Source organism: Monodon monoceros, unplaced genomic scaffold (assembly GCF_005190385.1).
Source record: "Monodon monoceros isolate NGI ecotype Baffin Bay Population unplaced genomic scaffold, NGI_Narwhal_1 Super_Scaffold_12, whole genome shotgun sequence".
NCBI classification, from domain to species: domain Eukaryota; kingdom Metazoa; phylum Chordata; class Mammalia; order Artiodactyla; family Monodontidae; genus Monodon; species Monodon monoceros.
This window is the reverse complement of record NW_021703768.1, coordinates 61,346,726-61,367,303: the sequence shown is the minus strand read 5'-3', so window position 1 is coordinate 61,367,303 and position 20,578 is coordinate 61,346,726. Positions and strand designations below refer to the sequence as shown.

The window sequence follows — 20,578 nt, the reverse complement described above, 5'->3', positions numbered from 1 at the left end:
ACTTTTATAGCTTATATAGAAGGCAAAGACTCATTTGGACAATGACCAAAGTTCATGGTTGTTGTTTTTACATTTAATATTCCACATTCTTTCACAGCCCGGTCATCATAAATGATGGCATTTTTCAGGCACAGAAAAACCCTCTTGTTTTAAGATCATGGACAGAATCCCAAAACAGCCTGTGGTGTTGCTCATTACCACAAGGACACCAGGGAAAGACAACAGGTGCCTTAGTCCTGCACAACGATCAGCTCAAGGTAGATTTTCTACTGAGTGAAGCTAGAATTACAGAGGACTATGTTAGATTTTATAGTAATGAATCTCTTCTCTCTGTGTCTCTGCTTCTGTCTCTCTGTCTCTGTCTGTCTTCCTCTTTGGTTCAGTTTTCTCTGGAGGACTCTGAAGAGTCCTGGTTATTCTGTAGTGAGCATCACTAAATAGGAAGAGGTAAAATTTTCCTACTTTTAGTTAAGAATTTCCTTTGACAGCTCACTGGGGGAAAATATTGGGGGAAAAAAATAACACTGTCTCTGGGCTCTAGAACTTCTTGCTCTTATCTGTCAAATCAGAAAAATCAGAAAAACTCATTCTGACAGAAATAACCAAACAATAACTCGCTCTCCTCCACCTTGCTACCTAATAATTCTGGTCACACACACACACAGTGAATCTTAGCTTGAGAAGACGGTCTAAGGATGATGGTTGGAAACAATAATGTGATGGCCATCGTGGCCTCAGAGCTCTGACCGCTGGTGGAAATGGCCACACGGAAGCCTGTGCGCTCAGGAGGGATTTGGGGGCCTCTCTCTGTGCGCTCAAAACCCCTGGTCAGGGCTACCAGTGTCCCCACCATGCGGGGTGAAGCAAAGTGGCAGGAAACATGAGACAGTGGATTCTGAACGGAGGGGGGAACAATTTTGAAACTAACAAATAAGTAAAATTGGAGTGGAAACAACCTACAGACACTTTGCTGACTACAGAACGTTTTCTAACCACACAGTAAGAGTCACAGACAGGGCTCTCTTTGCTGGTTATTCACACTATAACTGCTCCTTTTCTATTTCCAAAACATCACCCAACAGCGTGTGTCCCTTGTAAACCTGTACTGTGAAGCTGGCTGGTTGGCCTTCAGGCTTGTTTACAAAGGCTCCTCAGTGATGTACTGTTAGGGGGTCCTGTTTGGCTCCATAAACCTTCTCACAAAATGTAACTGGGAGAAGGAAATGGAATTGAGCATTTTCCTTATCTCTCTGCAAATGAACAGGCTCCTCTGGTAACCTGAGTTTCACATGGAATCAGATGTCTCAGCTTCTGGTCAGACACCTTTTTCTCCTAACCATGACCCCCAGGGTTCTCTCTTCCTTGTGGAACAAGCCTCGAGGACTGGAGAGAATCATCACAGAGCCGGTGCCTCAAGGAGAGAAGCTCAGCTCCCAGGTGGGGCTGAGGCAGCGAGCCCTGCTGTTCTGTGGTCTTTGTGATGACAGGGAAAGGCCTAGAAACTGAGCTCCTTGTGGCGTGGGGACAGTGGACCCACAGACAATCAGGCGGAAGTGGACAGTCGGGGTGATGCTTCATAAAGCCCACAAGCAGAAGAAGAGCCTGTGCTGTTTTGGGGCTGCTGCCGGCCACATGGAGGTGTCCTCGGCAGGTACTACGTACAGACCCAATCCTACTGTATTTGTGGGTCTAACACACTTGCATTTCCATATACAAAGCCAACGCCCACAGGGGCCCCTCAAAACAATAGAGTTTAAGAGTTGGCGCTCACCCTCCTTGGCCAATCACTGGAGTGATCTTCACATGCTGTTGGATGCTGTCGCCGGATTTCCGTCTGGCATAGTAAACCCCCTGCCACTCCTACATAAAGAGAGCTCTTAAAATCCTTCTGGCCAGGCATTCGGTGGCTCCTACAGAGGGTCTCATCAAGTTCAGCCATGAAGTTCCCACATGCTTTTGTTACATTCCACAAAATACTGCTCCATAGTTGCACCCACCGCGACGGTGACTACGTAAGGCTCATCGTCACAGTGCACAGAGCCCACCAGAGCAATGAGCCCACCACCAGGGGCTGCCCCTCCCAGTTCTGGGACACTTGAGCAGTGGGTGCCATTGCTGCTCTCAGCCCTGTGGGTGTAGGGGCACCAGGTCAAGGGGTTCTTCTCAGGTCATTCTCGAGATCTTTACAACAACCTGTGAGCTTGATATTATCACCCTTCATTTGCAGATAGGTAAACAGAGGCTCAGAGATGCTGACTAATGTGCCCACGTGAGTAAGTGAAAAATGTGGTTATAAATTTATCTCTTAACTTTCCTTGAAGCCCATCATCCTTCTACTATCCTATCGGGCCTCCAGCCAAGCCTTCTCTGGGCTTAATCTGGCTCCTGGCAGTTTCCATGGATGGGGAGTGTGAAGGGGAGTGTGAAGACTTGCTGTGGCCCGACCCTGAGGAACCGGCTAGGATAAAGAGCCCGGTGACCTCAAGGGGGGGCCTGTGGCACCTCCACTATTTCTGGGAGGAAGTGGTTGAATTAGACCTGAGACTTTTTGCAGCCTTTTCCTGCCCGCACACTCACACAGGATGGCTAACTGGTATGCATGTTGGGGTCACTAGATGTGTGGCAGTACTCTCCAGGCAGATTTTTTGGAGGACTTGACAATGTCCTGTTTCCTTTTCAGTCTCACTGCCCCAATGTTCTTTTCTTTTACTAATTTTGGCCATGATATATAAGCCAAACATTTTATTTCTATAAAATGGTTCCCCATTAAATAAATACAATGCTTATCTAACTACTTCACATCAGAGAAAGCATCTGAATGATTAAAAGAAAGGCAGTTCCAGCTATGAGAGCAATGCTCCTCTGGAAAGGAAGGCTTGTGGAGAGATGCCCACTGCACCTGCACCACTGCCTTCATCTGCTGGGATGCAGTGGAGGTCGCTGGACAAACTGAACTGTGATGGGTAAAGAGAGCAGAAAAAGGAAAACTGACCGAAAACTGGGCCTGTAAGACATGTAAATACTGATATTAAATGCTCTTGGTCCCCAAAACACTGGATAAACTAAAAAATATAGAACAGCTCTTCTCAGAGATAGGTATGAAATTCCAGCCATGACAGGTGAGATTCATCCATGTGAAGGAAGAAATTTCCTTACACAAGATCACCAGATTCTATACCATCAGGATAAGCACCAGGTTCGCTTGCTATCCAAAATTAACTCAAAAGTTAACTCATCTTGCAAACATAAAGGATTTTTCACTTAATTGCAACGTTATTAAAGAAGCCAATGTTAAAGACGTGACATAAAAACTCACAGAAGAAAAAATGCATTGGGGAAGGGTTTGTGGACTCCTTTGGTTTCACCCAACTTGCCCTTCTCTATTTTTTTTTTTTTTTTTTTTTACCTTGCCCTTCTTGATGCAGGTGTTGATGGTGTCAAGAAGGTCCGCCCGGTTCTTGTCACTTTTGGGCAGCTCGGCGAGTTCTTTCCCCAGGAGCTCACCTTTGTGGTAGCCCATCATCCTTTCGAAGGCTGGGTTGACATACTGTGAACGGGAAGCGGTTAAAGGTCAGGGCAGGGTGCTGTGTGCCTCGCAGGAACGCTTGTTGGGACACAGAGGAAACGTGCCCTGGGCGAGCGCTCTCCAATGGGGGTGCTGACCCAACCCCCCAGCCCCAAATGCCCCCGGAATAGGTGCTTCCCTCCTGAGCAGCAATGCGTTCATTCAACTGCCATCCCAGCACCCCAGGCCCTCTGGGAAATCGGAAGACATTCTTCAGCAGAAAAAGAGCAAGAAGCTTTTATCTGCTAGTGCCAGCCTCCAATGGGCCTTATTCATCACCTACCACCCATGAAATAAGAAAAGACTCAGAAAAAAAGAACAAATAAAAATTAACTAGAACTCCATTCAACAGATTGTGGCTTCTATTAGTCACCTCTCTACAAAGAAGCAATTCGATCTCTCGCATCTAGATATTATTAATAGATAATTGCCACTGTCTATTAACCAATGCTCTAGCTTGGGGCCGCTTCTGGTCTAACTGAAGAATAAATTAAGTTAACAGCCTTGGGCAGCGGCTTCCCTGGTGGCGCAGTGGTTGAGAGTCCGCCTGCCGATGCAGGGGACATGGGTTCGTGCCCCGGTCCGGGAAGATCCCACATGCTGCAGAGCGGCTGGGCCCGCGGGCCATGGCCGCTGAGCCTGCACGTCCGGAGCCTGTGCTCCGCAATGGGAGAGAGCACAACAGTGAAAGGCCCGCGTACCGCAAAAACCTCCCCCCCACGGCCCCCCAGCTTGGTACATGCTGGGACCAGCAGACTCAGAAGTTTCTTTCCAAAATTCTGCCCAGGGCCCTGGAATTTAGAGCTATCACCTTGGCTGGTTCTTGGCTGCTATCCCCACCCTCCATTTTCTTCTCAAAGAACAGAGTCACCAGATGAGCCGCTGAGTGGAGGGGACAAGCGACGAAGAATGTGGGGAAAACATGAGCGCACTGTTATCTAGGTCACAGATTTCTCTGGGCATAATTGATATCCATCTGATGTTTCAGAAACAGTCTTGCAAACTGTAATCACACTTGCCCTCCACGGGGATGACAGCAGTGAGGAACTGAGTGATGCAGGGACATCTGGGGAGCTACTCTCTGGCGAACACAGCTTCTGCTAGTACAATTACCCCTGGGAAGTGGACGAGTCGGGAAGTTGCTCTGGGGCCCTTGGCACCAGGCATTATGAAGGTCGCTGAAGAGGAGGAGGCGGTGACACTGTCTTCACTGATCTCCTACCACTTCACGTGGTGGTCACTGTCCTCCCTGGGCTGGGGACCCCTGCTCACCAGTTCGGCCCCACAGTGCCCTGGCCCAGCCCTGCATGTAGCTGAGCAGTGCATGCTTGTCTCCCACGTGTGGGCATCTGCCCAGTTGCTCTCTGCTTAGAAAGCCCTTCCCCATCTCCTGGTCACGTCAACTCCAATTTTTCCCTCCCCTCCTCCAGCAAGCTGTCCTTGAGCCCCTGCCCAGTCTGAGTTTGTGCCACTCCTACAACTCCCACTCTCTCCTGTGCAGGCTTCTGGTGACTTATTACACTGAATCTATATTTTTCTCTCTCTCTCTCCCCCACGAGACATGAAAATCCTCAAGGGCAAAGGCTACTTTGGATTTATCTTTGGATCCGCAGAACTGTTTAGTAAATATCTGAGGAACGGATAATTTGAGAATATATTATTTCCCTTATTTGTTGGCTAAATTCTCATACATTTTCACATGTGTTTATTCTGCTTTTGCTACTAGGTTGCAAATATGGGTAGAAATCATAGCTCTACTTTCATGCCAGGTGACCTCACAATGCAGCAGATACTCTAGGACATGGATTATGGAGCCAAGGCACCTAAGTTCAAATCCTGGCTCTGCCCATTACTAGCTACATGACTTGTGGGCAGGTCGCTTACCTTCCCTGGTCCTCAATTTCCTCATGTGTAAAATGGCTACGACAGTAGTACCTGGTTCATAGAATTGTTTTAACAAATAAATGAGTATGTATAAAATGTTTAGTACTGGGACTTCCCTGGTGGCACAGTGGTTAAGAATCCACCTGCCGGGAGACCATCAAGATGGCAGAAGAGTAAGACGTGGAGATCACCTTCCTCCCCATAAATACATCAGAAATATCTACATGTGCAACAACTCCTACAGAACACCTACTGAACGCTGGCAGAAGACCTTAGACCTCCAAAAAGGCAAGAAACTCCCCACGTACCTGGGTAGGGCAAAAGAAAAAAGAAAAAACAGAGAAAAAAGAATAGGGACGGGACCTGCACCAGTGGGAGGAAGCTATGAAGGAAAGGTTTCCACACACTAGGAAGCCCTTTCACTGGTGGAGACGGGGAGTGGCGGCAGGGGGAAGCTTCGGAGCCACAGAGGGGAGCACAGCAACAGGGGTGCAGAGGGCAAAGCTGAGAGATTCCCGCACAGAGGATCGGTGCCGACCAGCACTCACCAGCCCAAGAGGCTTGTCTGCTCAGCCACTGGGGTGGGCGGGGGCAGGGAGCTGAGGCTTTTAAGTTTCATTAGATCCCATTTATTTATTTTTGTTTTTATTTCCATTACTCTAGGAGGTGGATCAAGAAAGATCTTGCTGTGATTCATGTCAAAGAGTGTTCTATGTTTTCCTCTAAGAGTTTTGTAGTGTCCAGTCTTACATTTAGGTCTCGAATCCATTTTGAGTTTATTTTTGTGTATGGTGTCAGGGAGTGTTCTAATCGCATTCTTTTACATGTAGCTGTCCAGTTTTCCCAGCACCACTTATGGAAGAGACTGTCTTTTATCCATTGTATACCCTTGCCTCCTTTCTCATACATTAGTTGACCATAGGTGCGTGGGTTTATCTCTGGGCTTTCTATCTTGCTCCATTGATCTATGTTTCTGTTTTTGTGCCAGTACCATATTGTCTTGATTACTGCAGCTCTGTAGTATAGTCTGAAGTCAGGGAATCTGATTCCTCCAGCTCCGTTTTTTTCCCTCAAGACTGTTTTGGCTATTCGGGGTCTTCTGTGTCTCCATACAAATTTTAAGGCTTTTTGTTCTAATTCCATAAAAAATGCCATTGGTAATTTGATAGGGATTGCATTGAATCTGTAGATTGCTTTGGGTAGTATAGTCATTTTCACAATATTGATTCTTCCAATCCAAGAACATGGTATATCTCTCCATCTCTTGGTATCATCTTTAATTTCTTTCATCAATGTCTTACAGTTTTCTGCATGCAGGTCTTTTGTCTCCCTAGGTAGGTTTATTCCTATGTATTGTATTCTTTTTGTTGCAGTGGTAAATGGGAGTGTTTCCGTAATTTCTCTTTCAGATTTTTCATCATTAGTGTATAGGAATGCAAGAGATTTCTGTGCATTAATTTTGTATCCTGCAACTCTACCAAATTCATTGAGTAGCTCTAGTAGTTTTCTGGTGGCATTTTTAGGATTCTCTACGCAGAGCATCATGTCATCTGCAAACAGTGACAGTTTTACTTCTTCTTTTCCAATTTGTATTCCTTTTATTTCTTTTTCTTCTCTGACTGCCATGGCTAGGACTTCCAAAACTATGTTGAAATAACAGTGGTGAGAGTGGACATCCTTGTCTTGTTCCTGATCTTAGGGGAAATGCTTTCAGTCTTTCACCATTGAGAATGATGTTTGCTGTTGGTTTGTCGTATATGGCCTTTATTATGTTGAGGTAGGTTCCCTCTATGCCCACTTTCTGGAGAGTTTTTATCATAAATTGGTGTTGAATTTTCTCAAAAGGCTTTTCTGCATCTATTGAGATGATCATACGGTTTTTATTCAATTTGTTAACAGGGTTTATCACATTGATTCACTTGCGTATATTGAAGAATCCTTGCATCCCTGGGATAAATCCCACTTGCTCATGGTGTATGATCCTTTTAATGTGCTGTTGGATTCTGTTTGCCAGTATTTGGTTGAGGATTTTTGCATCTATATTCATCAGTGATATTGGTCTGCAATTTTCTTTTTTTATAGTATCTTTGTCTGCTTTGGGTATCATGGTGATGGTGGCCTCTTAGAATGAGTTTGGGAGTGCTTCTTCCTCTGCAATTTTTTGGAAGAGTTTGAGAAGGATGGGTGTTAGCTCTTCTCTACTTGTTTGATAGAATCCTCCTGTGAAGCCATCTGGTCCTGGACTTTTGTTTGCTGGAAGATTTTTAATCACAGTTTCAATTTCATTACTTGTGATTGCTCTGTTCATATTTTCTATTTCTTCCTGGTTCAGCCTTGGAAGTTTACACCTTTCTAAGAATTTGTCCATTTATTACAGCTTGTCCATTCTATTGGCATAGATTTGCTTGTACTACTCTCTTAGGATGCTTTGTATTTCTGCGGTGTCTGTTGTAACTTTTCCTTTTTCATTTCTAATTTTATTGATTTGAGTCCTCTCCCTCATTTTCTTGATGAGTCTGGCTAATGGTTTATCAATTTTGTTTATCTTCTCAAAGAACCAGCTTTTGGTTTTATTGATCTTTGCTATTGTTTGTTTCTATTTCATTTATTTCTGCTCTGATCTTTATGATTTCTTTCCTCCTGCTAACTTTGGGTTTCGTTTGTTCTTCTTTCTCTAGTTCCTTTAGGTGTCAGGTTAGATTGTTTGAGGTTTTTCTTGTTTCTTGAGGTAGGCTTATATAGCTATAAACTTCCCTCTTAGAACTGCTTTTGCTGCATTCCATAGGTTTTGGATCGTCGTGTTTTCGCTGTCATTTGTTTCTAGGTATTTTTTGATTTCCTCTTTGATTTCCTCAGGAATCTCTTGGTTATTTAGTAACGCATTGTTTAGCCTCCATGTGTTTCTGTTTTTTACGTTTTTTTCCCCTGTAATTCATTTCTAATCTCACAGTGTTGTGGTCAGAAAAGATGCTTGATATGTTTTCAATTTTCTTAAATTTACTGAGGCTTGATTTGTGACCCAAGATGTGATCTGTTCTGGAGAATGCTCTCTGCGCACTTGAGAAGAAAGTGCAATCTGCTGTTTTTGGATGGAATGTCCTATAAATACCAATTAAATCTATTCTGTCATTTAAAGCTTGTGTTTCCTTATTTATTTTCATTTTGGATGATCAGTCCATTGGTGTTAGTGAGGTGTTAAAGTCCCCCACTATTATTGTGTCACTGTCGATTTCCTCCTTTATAACTGTTAGCAGTTGCCTTATGTATTGAGGTGCTACTATGTTGGGTGCATATATATTTATAATTGTTATATCTTCTTCTTGGATTGATCCCTTGATCATTATGTAGTGTCCTTCCTTGTCTCTTGTAACATTCTTTATTTTAAAGTCTATTTTATCTGATATGAGTATAGCTACTCCAGCTTTCTTTTGGTTTCCATTTGCATGGAATATCTTTTTCCATCCCCTCACTTTCAGTCTGTATGTGTCCCTAGTTCTGAAGTGGGTCTCTTGTAGACAGTATACAGATGGGTCTTGTTTTTGTATCCATTCAGCAAGCATGTGTCTTTTGGTTGAAGGATTTAAGCCATTCACGTTTAAGGTAATTATCAATATGTATGTTCCTGTGACCATTTTCTTAATTGTTTTGGGTTTGTTTTTGTAGGTCCTTTTCTTCTCTTGTGTTTCCCACTTAGAGAAGTTCCTTTAGCATTTGCTGTAGAGCTGGTTTCATGGTGCTGAATTCTCTTAGCTTTTGCTTATCTGTAAAGCTTTTGATTTCTCCATCGAATCTGAATGAGATCCTTGCCTGGTAGAGTAATCTTGGTTGTAGGTTCTTCCCTTTCATCACTTTAAGTATATCATGCCACTCCCTTCTGGCTTGTAGAGTTTCTGCTGAGAAATCAGCTGTTAACCTTATGGGAGTTCCCTTGTATGTTGTCATTTTTCCCTTGCTGCTTTCAATAAAATTTCTTTGTCTTTAATTTTTGTCAATTTGATTACTATGTGTCTTGGTGTGTTGCTCCTTGGGTTTATCCTGTATGGGACTCTCTCCGGTTCATGGACTTGGGTGGCTATTTCCTTTCCCATGTTAGGGAAGTTTTTGACTATAATCTCTCCAAATATTTTCTTGGGTCCTTTCTCTCTCTTGTCTCCTTCTGGGACCCCTATAACGTGAATGTTGTTGCATTTAATGTTGTCCCAGAGGTCTCTTAGGCTGTCTTCATTTCTTTTCATTCTTTTTTCTTTATTCTGTTCTGCAGCAGTGAATTCCACCATTCTGTCTTCCAGGTCACTTATCCGTTCTTTTGCCTCAGTTATTCTACTGATTCCTTCTAGTGTATTTTTCATTTCAGTTATTGTATTGTTTATCTCTGTTTGTTTGTTCTTTAATTCTTGTAGGTCTTTCTTAAACATTTCTTGCATCTTCTTGATCTTTGCCTCCATTGTTTTTTCGAGGTCCTGGATCATCTTCACTATCATTATTCTGAATTCTTTTTCTGGAAGGTTGCCTATCTCCACTTCATTTAGTTGTTTTCCTGGGGCTTTATCTTGTTCCTTCATCTGGTACATAGCCCTCTGCCTTTTCATCTTGTCTATCTTTCTGTGAATGTGGCTTTTGTTCCACAGGCTGCAGGATTGTAGTTCTTTTTGCTCCTGCTGTCTTCCCTCTGGTGGATGAGGTTCTCTAAGAGGCTTGTGTAAGTTTCCTGATCGGAGGGACTGGTGGTGGGCAGAGCAGACTGCTGCTCTGGTGGGCAGAGCTCAGTAAAACTTTAATCCGCTTGACTGTTGATGGGTGGGGCTGGGTTCCCTCCCTGTTGGTTGTTTGGCCTGAGGCAACCCAATACTGGAGCCTACCTGGGCTCTTTGGTGGGGCTAATGACAGACTCTGGGAGGGCTCTCGCCAAGGAGTACTTCCCAGAACTTCTGCTGCCAGTGTCCTTGTCCCCAGGGTGAGCCACAGCCCCCCCTCCCCTGCCTCTTCAGGAGACCCTCCAACACTAGCAGGTAGGTCTGCTTTGGTCTCCCCTGGTGTCACTGCTCGTTCCCGATGTGCACACTACTTTGTGTGTGCCCTCCAAGCGTGGAGTCTCTGTTTCCCCCAGTCCTGTCGAAGTCCTGCAATCAATTCCTACTAGGCTTCAAAGTCTGATTCTCTAGGAATTCCTCCTCCCGTTGCCGGACCCCCAGGTTGGGAAGCCTGACGTGGGGCTCAGAACCTTCACTCCAGTGGGTGGACTTCTGTGGTATAAGTGTTCTCCAGTCTGTGAGTCACCCACCCAGCAGTTATTGGATTTGATTTTGCTGTGATTGCGACCCTCCTACCTTCTCATTGTGGCTTCTCCTTTGTCTTTGGATGTGGGGTATCTTTTTTAGTGAGTTCCAGTGTCTTCCTGTTGATGATTGTCCAGCAGCTAGTTGTGATTCTGGTGTTCTCACAAGTTGGAGTGAGAGCACGCCCTTCTACTCTGCCATCTTCTTTTTCATTTATTTCTGATTTGATCTTTATGATTTCTTTCCTTCTGCTAACTTTGGGTTTTTTCTTCCTCTTTCTCCAATTGCTTTCGGTGTAAGATTAGCTTGTTTATGTGAGTTCCTCCTTTCTTTGGGAGAAACGATATATATGTTTTTCTCCTTTTGCTCTTTTTATGAGTGTGTATGTGTATGTTTCTGTGTGTGATTTTGTCTGTATAGCTTTGCTTTTACCATTTGACCTAGGGTTCTCTCTGTCTGTTTTTTCTTTTTTTTTTAGTATAATTTTTAGCACTTGTTATCATTGGTGAATTTGTTTTTTTGGTTTGGCTGTGCTCTTCGTTACTTCTTCTTTTTTTTTTTTTTTTTTTACTTTTAAATTCTTTTTTATTTTTAATAATTATTTTAATAACTTTATTTAATTAATTAATCTATTTATTTATTTATTTATCCCTTTTATTCTGAGCCGTCTGGATGACAGGGTCTTGGTGCTCCAGCCGGGTGTCAGGCCTGTGCCTCGAAGGTGGGAGAGCCGAGTTCAGGTCCACCAGAGGCTTACCAGCTCGACTTAATATTAAATGGAGAAAATCTCCCAGAGATCTCCATGTCAACGCTAAGACCCAGATCCACTCAACAACCAGCAAGCTACAGTGCTGGACACCCTATGCCAAACAATTAGCAGGACAGGAAAACTACCCCACCCACTAGCAGAAAGGCTGTCTGAAGTCATAATAAGGTCACAGACACTCCAAAACACACCACTGGACGTGGACCTGCCCACCAGAAAGACAAGATCCAGCCTCGTCCATCAGAACACAGGCACTAGCTCCTTCCACCAGGACGCCTACAGAACCCACTGAAAAAACCTCACCCACTGGGGGCAGACACCAAAAACAACAGGAACTACAAACCTACAGCCTGCAAAATGGAGACCCCAAACACAGTAAATTAAGCAAAATGAGAAGACAGAGAAAAACACAGCAGACGAAGGAGGAAGGTAAAAACCTACCAGATCAAACAAATGAAGAAGAAATAGGCAGTCTACCTGAAAAAGAATTCAGAGTAATGATTGTAAAGATGATCCAAAATCTTGGAAGTAGAATGGAGAAAATACAAGAAACATTTAACAAGGACCTAGAAGAACTAAAGAGCAAACAAACAATGATGAACAACACAATAAATGAAATTAAAAATTCTCTAAAAGGAATAAATAGCAGAATAACCAGGGCAGAAGAATGGATGAGTGACCTAGAAGATAAAACAGTGGAAATAACTACCACAGAGCAGAATAAAGAAAAAGAATGAAAAGAATTGAGGAAAGCCTCAGAGACCTCTGGAACAACATTAAATGCACCAACATTCGAATTATAGGGGTCTCAGAAGAAGAAGAGAAAAAGAAAGGGACTGAGAAAATATTTGAAGAGATTATAGTTGAAAACTTCCCTATTATGGGAAAGGAAATAGTTAATCAAGTTCAGGAAGCGCAGAGAGTCCCATACAGGATAAATCCAAGGAGAAACACAGCAATACACACATTAATCAAACTATCAAAAATTAAATACAAAGAAAAAATATTAAAAGCAGCAAGGGAAAAACAACAAATAACATACAAGGGAATCGCCATAAGGTTAACAGCTGATCTTTCAGCAGAAACTCTGCAAGCCAGAAGGGAGTGGCAGGACATATTTAAAGTGATGAAAGGGAAATACTTACAACCAAGATTACTCTACCCAGCAAGGATCTCATTCAGATTCGAGAGAGAAATTAAAATGTTTAGAGACAAGCAAAAACTAAGAGAATTCAGCACCACCAAACCAGCTTTACAGCAAATGCTAAAGGAGGTTCTCTAGTCAGGAAACACAAGGAAAGGAAAAGACCTACAAAAACAAACCCAGGACTTCCCTGGTGGCGCAGTGGTTGAGAGTCTGCCTGCCAATGGAGGGGACATGGGTTCATGCCCCAGTCTGGGAGGATCCCACATTCCACGGAGCGGCTGGGCCCGTGAGCCGTGGCCGTTGGACCTGCCCATCTGGAGCCTGTGCTCCACAATGGGAGAGGCCGCGGCAGTGAGAGGCCCGCGTACCGCATAAAAAAACAAAAACAATTAAGAAAATGATAATAGGAACATAGATATCGATAATTACCTTAAATGTAAATGGATTAAATGCTCCAACCAAAAGACACAGACTGGCTGAACGGGTACAAAAACAAGACCCATATATATGCTGTCTACAAGAGACCCACTTCAGACATACAGACACATACAGACTGAAAGTGAGGGGATGGAAAAAGATATTCCATGCAAATGGAAATCAAAAGAAAGCTGGAGTAGCAATTCTCATATCAGACAAAATACAAATTAAAACAAAGACTATTACAAGAGACTAAGAAGGACATTACATAATGATTGAGGGATCAATCCTAGATTAAGATATAACAATTGTAAATATTTATGCACCCAACAGAGGAGCACCTCAATACATAAGGCAAATGCTAAAAGCCATAAAAGGGGAAATCGACAGTAACACAATCATAGTAGGGGACTTTAATACCCCACTTTCACCAATGGACAGATCACCCAAAAAGAAAATAAATAAGGAAACACAAGCTTTAAATGATACATTAAACAAGATGGACTTAATGACATTTATAGGACATTCCATCTAAAAAGAACAGAATACACTTTCTTCTCAAGTGCTCATGGAACATTCTCCAGGATAGATCATATCTTGGGTCACAGATCAAGCCTTGGTAAATTTAAGAAAATTGAAAACATATCAAGTATCTTTTCCAACCATAACGCAATGAGACTAGATATCAATTAGAGGAAAATATCTGTAAAAAATACAAACACATCGAGGCTAAACAATACGCTACTTAATAATCAAGAGGTCACTGAAGAAATCAAAGAGGAAATCAAAAAATACCTAGAAACAAATGATAACACAAACACAATGACCCAAAACCTATGGGATGCATCAAAAGCAGTTCTAAGAGGGAAGTTTATAGCAATACTTCCTACCCTATGAAACAAGAAACATCTCAAATAAACAATCTAACCTTATACCGAAAGCAACTGGAGAAAGAAGAACAAAAAAACCCCAAAGTTAGCAGAGGGAAAGAAATCATAAAGATTGGATCAGAAATAAATGAAAAAGAAATGAAGGAAGCAATAGCAAAGATCAATGAAACTAAAAGCTGGTTCTTTGAGAAAATAAACAAAATTGATAAACCATTAAACAGACTCATCAAGAAAAAAAGGGAGAAAACTCAAATCAATAGAATTAGAAATGAAAAAGGAAGTAACAACTGACACTGCAGAAATACAAAGGACCACAAGAGATTACTACAAGCAACTATATGCCAATAAAATGGACAACATGGAAGAAACTGTCAAATACTTAGGAAAGCAAAACCTTCCGAGACTGAACCAGGAAGAAATAGAAAATATAAGCAGACCAATCACAAGCACTGAAATTGAGACTGTGATTAAAAATCTTCCAACAAACAAAAGCCCAGGACCAGATGGCTTCACAGGCAAATTCTATCAAACATTTAGAGAAGAGCTAACACCTATCCCTCTCAAACTCTTCCAAAGTATAGCAGAGGGAGGAACACTGCTAAACTCATTCGACGAGGCTGCCATCACCCTGATACCAAAACCAGACAAAGATGTCACAAAGAAAGAAAACTATAGGCCAATATCACTGATGAACACAGATGCAAAATCCTCAACAAAATACTAGCAAACAGAATCCAACAGCACATTAGAAGGATCATACACCATGATCAAGTGGGGTTTACCGCAGGAATGCAAGGATCCTTCAATATATGCAAATCAATCAATGTGATACACCATATTAACAAATTGAAGGAGAAAAACCATATGATCATCTCAACAGATGCAGCGAAAGCTTTTGAGAAAATTCAACACCCATTTATGATAAAAACCATCCAGAAAGTAGGCATAGAGGGAACTTACCTCAACATCATAAAGCTCATATATGACAAACCCACAGCCAACGTTGTCCTCAATGGTGAAAAACTGAAACCATTTCCACTAAGATCAGGAACAAGACAAGGTTGCCCACTCTCACCACTATAATTCAACATTGTTTTGGAAGTGTTAGCCACAGCAATCAGAGAAGAAAAAGAAATAAAAGGAACCCAAATCAGAAAGGAAGAAGTAAAGCTATCACTGCTTGTAGATGACATGATACTATATAGAGAGAATCCGAAAGATGCTACCAGAAAACTACTAGAGCTAATCAATGAATTTGGTAATGTAGCAGGGTACAAAATTAATGCACAGAAATCTCTTGCATTCCTATACACTAATGATGAAAAATCTGAAAAGAGAAATTAAGGAAACACTCCCATTTACTATTGCAACTAAAAGAATAAAATATCTTGGAATAAACCTACCAAAGGAGACAAAAGCCCTGTATGCAGAAAACTATAAGACACTGATGAAAGAAATTAATGATAATACAATCAGATGGAGAGATATGCCATGTTCTTGGATTGGAAGAATCAACATTGTGAAAATGACTATACTACCCAAAGCAATCTACAGATTCAATGCAATCCCTATCAAAGTACCACTGGCATTTTTCACAGAACTAGAAAAAAAAATGTCACAATTTGTATGGAAACACAAAAGACCCCGAATAGCCAAAGCAATCTTGAGAAAGAAAAATGGAGCTGGAGGAATCAGGCTCCCGGACTTCAGACTACACTACAGAGCTACGGTAATTAAGACAGTATGGTACTGTCACAAAAACAGAAATACAGATCAATGGAACAGGATAGAAAGCCCAGAGAAAAAACCCATGCACATATGGCCACCTTATTTTTGATAAAGGAGGGAAGAGTATGCAATGGAGAAAAGACAGCCTCTTCTCTAAGTGGTGCTGGGAAAGCTGGACAGCTACATGTAAAAGAATGAAATTAGAACTCCCTAACACCCTACACAAAAATAAACTCAAAATGGATTAAAGACGTACATGTAAGGCCAGACACCATCAAACTCTTAGAGGAAAACATAGGCAGAACACCCTATGACATATATCACAGCAAGATCCTTTTTGACCTACCTCCTAGAGAAGTGGAAATAAAAACAAAAATTAAAAAATGGGACCTAATGAAACTTAAAAGCTTTTTAGAGCAAAGAAAACCATAAACAAGATGAAAAGACAACCCTCAGGATGGGAGAAAATATTTGCAAATGAAGCAACTGACAAAGGATTAATCTCCAAAATATACAAGCAGCTCATGCAGCTCAGTATCAAAAACACAAACAACCCAATCCAAAAATGGGCAGAAGACCTAAATAGACATTTCTCCAAAGAAGATATACAGACTGCCAACAAACACATGAAAGAACGCTCAACATCATTAATCATTAGAGAAATGCAAATCAAAACTACAATGAGGTATCACCTCGCACCAGTCAGAATGGCCATCATCAAAAAATCTACAAACAATAAATGCTGGAGAGAGTGTGGAGAAAAGAGAACCCTCTTGCACTGTTGGTGGGAATGTAAATTGATACAGCCACTATGGAGAACAGTATGGAGGTTCCTTAAAAAACTCAAAATAGAACTGCCATATGACCTAGCAATCCCACTACTGGGCATATACCGTGAGAAAACCATAATTCTAAAAGAGTCATGCACCACAATGTTCATTGCTGCGCTATTTACAATAGCCAGGGCATGGAAGCAACCTAAGTGTCCTTCAACAGATGAATGGATAAAGAAATTGTGGCACATATATACAATGGAATATTACTCAGCCATAAAAAGAGATGAAATTGAGTTATTTGTAGTGAGGTGGATGGACTTTGAGTCTGTCATACAGAGTGAAGTAAGTCAGAAAGAGAAAACCAAATACCATATGCTAACACATACATATGGAATCAGAAAAAAAAATGGTTGTGAAGGCCCTAGGAGCAGGACGAGAATAAATACGCAGACCTACTAGAGAATGGACTTGAGGACACAGGGAGGGGGAAGGGTAAGCTGGGACAAAGTGAGAGAGTGGCATGGACATATATACACTACCAAATGTAAAATCAATAGTTAGTGGGAAGCAGCCACATAGCACAGGGATATAGGTCAGCTCGGTGCTTTGTGACCACCTAGAGGGGTGGGAAAGGGAGGGTGAGAGGGAGGGAGATGCAAGAGTGAAGAGGTATGGGGATATATGTACATGTATAGCTGATTCACTTTGTTATATAGCAGAAACTAACACACTATTGTAAAGCAATTATACTCCAATAAAGATGTTAAAAAAATAAATTAAAAAATAGAAAAGTAAAAAAAAGAATCCGCCTGCCAATGCAGAGGACATGGGTTCGAGCCCTAGTCCAGGAAGATCCCACATGCCGCGGAGCAACTAAGCTTGTGCACCACAACTACTGAGCCTGTGCACCTAGAGCCCGTGCTCTGCAACAAAGACATGCCATCGCAATGAGAATCCCGCACACCGCAACAAAGAGCAGCCCCGCTCAACCGCAACTGGAGAAATTCTGTGCGCAGCAACGAAGACCTAAGGCTGCCAAAATTAAAAAAATTTTTTTAATTAAAAAAATGCTTAGTACTGCCTCTGGCACATGGTAAGCACCATGTAAGTGTTTTAAAGCAAACAGATAGGTAGTTTCAATGGATGGATGGGTAGGTAGCTATTGTTCCTAAATGTTAAGTGCTACTGCCCGACCTCTGACCATCTGCACTAAGGGGCACGTTCCCTGTGAAGCGGCACTGCCCCGAGAAGGACTCTGGTATTGAGTAGGAACATACATGATGTATCTCATTCATGATGACTCATCTTAAAATCTATAGCACAAAGGCCTTTTAAATTTCCCCCTTACATATAATATCCTCTATTCAAGTTCTTCCTCCTTGTTCTTGAGTTTTATATTCAGAATGCAGGTAGGTTTTTAAAGGGGTCTGAGAGGGCGCCCCAAGAAAAAGCCTGCAGTCGGGTCAGTTTCCCTTTTAATACAGGGATTCCCCTTCCCAGGCACCCACTGTCCTCAATCCCTGCTTCTTCCTCTTCAAGGTAAAGGCTGGCAGGTGATTCATGTGACACCATCGCCATATCACGTCTCCTAGAGATACAGGTTTCCTAACCACCAGGAGCTAACTGTAGAAGGAAGGACTCAGTTGCCTGTTAAAGGACTGTATGCAAGATTACAAGGCTGGTAGAGAGCAGAGACGCCCCTCTCCTCATCACTAAAATCACAACCCGGCTTCCCCGTAAAAGAGGGAGGTGCGAATTATCTCCTTTTCCCTGGATATCTCCCTGGTATACAAGTACATATGAATAAATTTCTGGGTTTTTCTTGTTAAAAAAAAAAAAAAAGAGAGCGAGAAGTGCAAAGCAAACGTGTTTCATGAACAGAATTGACTGTTCAAGTCCAGGTAGAAGTGGGAGAGCTGTGGGGTTTGTGCTCAGTCTGTAACAGAAACATGTCTGATTTCACTGTGGTTCAGGGCAGATCTGTGGGCAGGTGGGCCAGTAATAGGCAGCAACATGAGGAAGCCTTCAGACCCAGGTCATGGGACAGCCAGAAAAACAAATTCTAAAAATATAGCCCAACAGGGAACAAGGTAGGAAGGCTTTGGAGTCAGAAAGACATGGCTGGATGTTTTGGTTCCAGTATTTATTATTGAGGCTTTCCTTGGATAAGTTCCTTGGCCTTCCTGGGCCTCAGTTTCCCCATCTCTGTATTATCAGGCCCTATGTCTCTTTCATAGCGTTCCTGAATGCAAATGAGATAATCTCATGAGCGTGTTGATGACAGGGCCTGGGCACGGTGGGCTAATGATGTCATTGACCCCGTGTGAGGGCAGGGTATCTGTGTGTGCAATGGGGGTTTCACAGGAGAGCATGTGCGAGGCCCTGTTATGGGGCCACTTTGTGTTGGACACTGTCTTTGGTCTCTTCTGATGGTAGCAAATGGACCTCACACTCGGTGCCACTATGCAAACCAAGGGCAGTCAAGTCAGTGCCCATCAGTGGAAAGTCTACATTTCAGAGTATTTTTAAAGTGTAAACGTCTGACCTTCCAACAAATAATAAGACAACTTTAATTCAATAAAGGTTTGTCTGCTATACACATTTCCTTAGGAAGATGACTTTAGTATTATATAAGAGTGCTTTATAACTGGAATACCAACTGTAGGTAGATAACTGAGGACTGTTCACAACATTTTGTTCCCAAGGCGTGTGTAAGCAGTTACCCTACAATTCTGACATACTTCTGTATAAACAGTGCCTTCCTGCATAGTCTAAAGGATTTACCTCATCTCTGCGAAAGAAACCGCAGGCTCCAATCTGAACTAATTTTTATTCTTCTTGAGTATCTAATTCTTGGCTTAAGAATATCAGTTTTCCTTGCATACTTTGATGTTCCTTTCTCCAAAGAAAATGTGCTGAAATGTGAGAATTACAGCAAAGTGCTTGAAAAAGGATGGCGCAAACTAGAAAGGCTTTATTTTGACACCTGAAGATAAAAAGTGTCCCCATACCTGAATCACGTGGTCATCGCTTGTGATTTCTATGGCTTCATGACAGTGGTCTAATGCTGTAAACACTGAATTACAGGCCCTGAAAGTTGCAAAAGACTGATGTTAGTTCTGCTGGAAAACCATGAGCATTTCATCTGTTCATTTATCAAAGTAAACAGTTCCTCAGGTTCATTAAAACCAAGTACCTTTCGATATGTTTTGGGAAAAAAAAAGAAACCTAGCCTTTCAAACTAAATGAATAAACAATAACATGCATGTCTATGCATATCATACAGAGAGAAGAATGTAATCTGGCAAAATCATCATGGATTGTGGAATGAACTCCGTATGTGCTGGATGAAACCTTCACACTGACACAAGAGAACAAAGATGCAGGAGATGGTCTCATAGGCCCCTATGTTCTATGTCAATGACATTCTTCTGTTCCATTCACAGCAGCAGTCATGGAGAAGTCCCATCCCCATCAATTAGAAAAATCTAATTAAGCCCAAATTAGATCTGAGGTATTCTGGCCTTTTGCAACAGACACAGAAATATTTTTTTCTTTTCTTACTTTTACGACCTAGATAAGCAAGCCTTTACGGTACTTGCTACACCCACCAGCCTGATGAAAGGCAAATACGGCTGAATTCCCCTTGCCTGGTTCATTTTACAGCTCTCCTGGTGGGCACTATTCTTGATGACCTTCCTTGTATATCTGGAATATTTGAAATCATTTCAATTTCTCAATTTCTTGGGCAACATTTTAACTACCTTCCAAATTTAGAGCAACTCCAAATACAGTAAGTTATTTACTATCTAACCCAGCAAGTATGTGGCTAGTTACTAGAGCTTTGTTATTTGTACTGGCTGTTTAAAGAAACCCAGTGAAGCCTTTCTTATACATTACCAAAAAAAAAGTTAATCTACTGGATTGATGTTTCTTCTTATAAAACGAACTCTTATAATGTTATTCATTTTTCCCTCTCATAAGGCATCTAACTTTGCCATTCTATTTTGAACTGTTTACAAGGGAGAGGGCAGAAAAAACTGGGTGAAACTTGGTTCGGTATTTGGCCAGTTATGGGACCTTGGGCAATGTTTTCTCTCTGCTGGCCCTCAGTTTCCTCATCTATAAA

General features: G+C 42.0%; 1 protein-coding gene across 4 annotated transcripts in view; it reads right to left on the bottom strand.

The window, feature by feature from the left end:
* Positions 1-20,578, bottom strand: part of PDE8B (phosphodiesterase 8B) — a 319,793-nt gene that overhangs the window by 93,828 nt on the left and 205,387 nt on the right. For all 4 annotated transcript variants that reach the window (XM_029216166.1, XM_029216165.1, XM_029216167.1 and 1 more), the window contains 3 exons: positions 19,461-19,539; positions 3,407-3,547; positions 1,772-1,860 (listed from right to left, as the gene is read on the bottom strand). In XM_029216166.1, the coding sequence (XP_029071999.1) occupies positions 1,772-1,860; positions 3,407-3,547; positions 19,461-19,539 (309 nt within the window). The remainder of the gene's footprint in view (positions 1-1,771; positions 1,861-3,406; positions 3,548-19,460; positions 19,540-20,578) is intronic.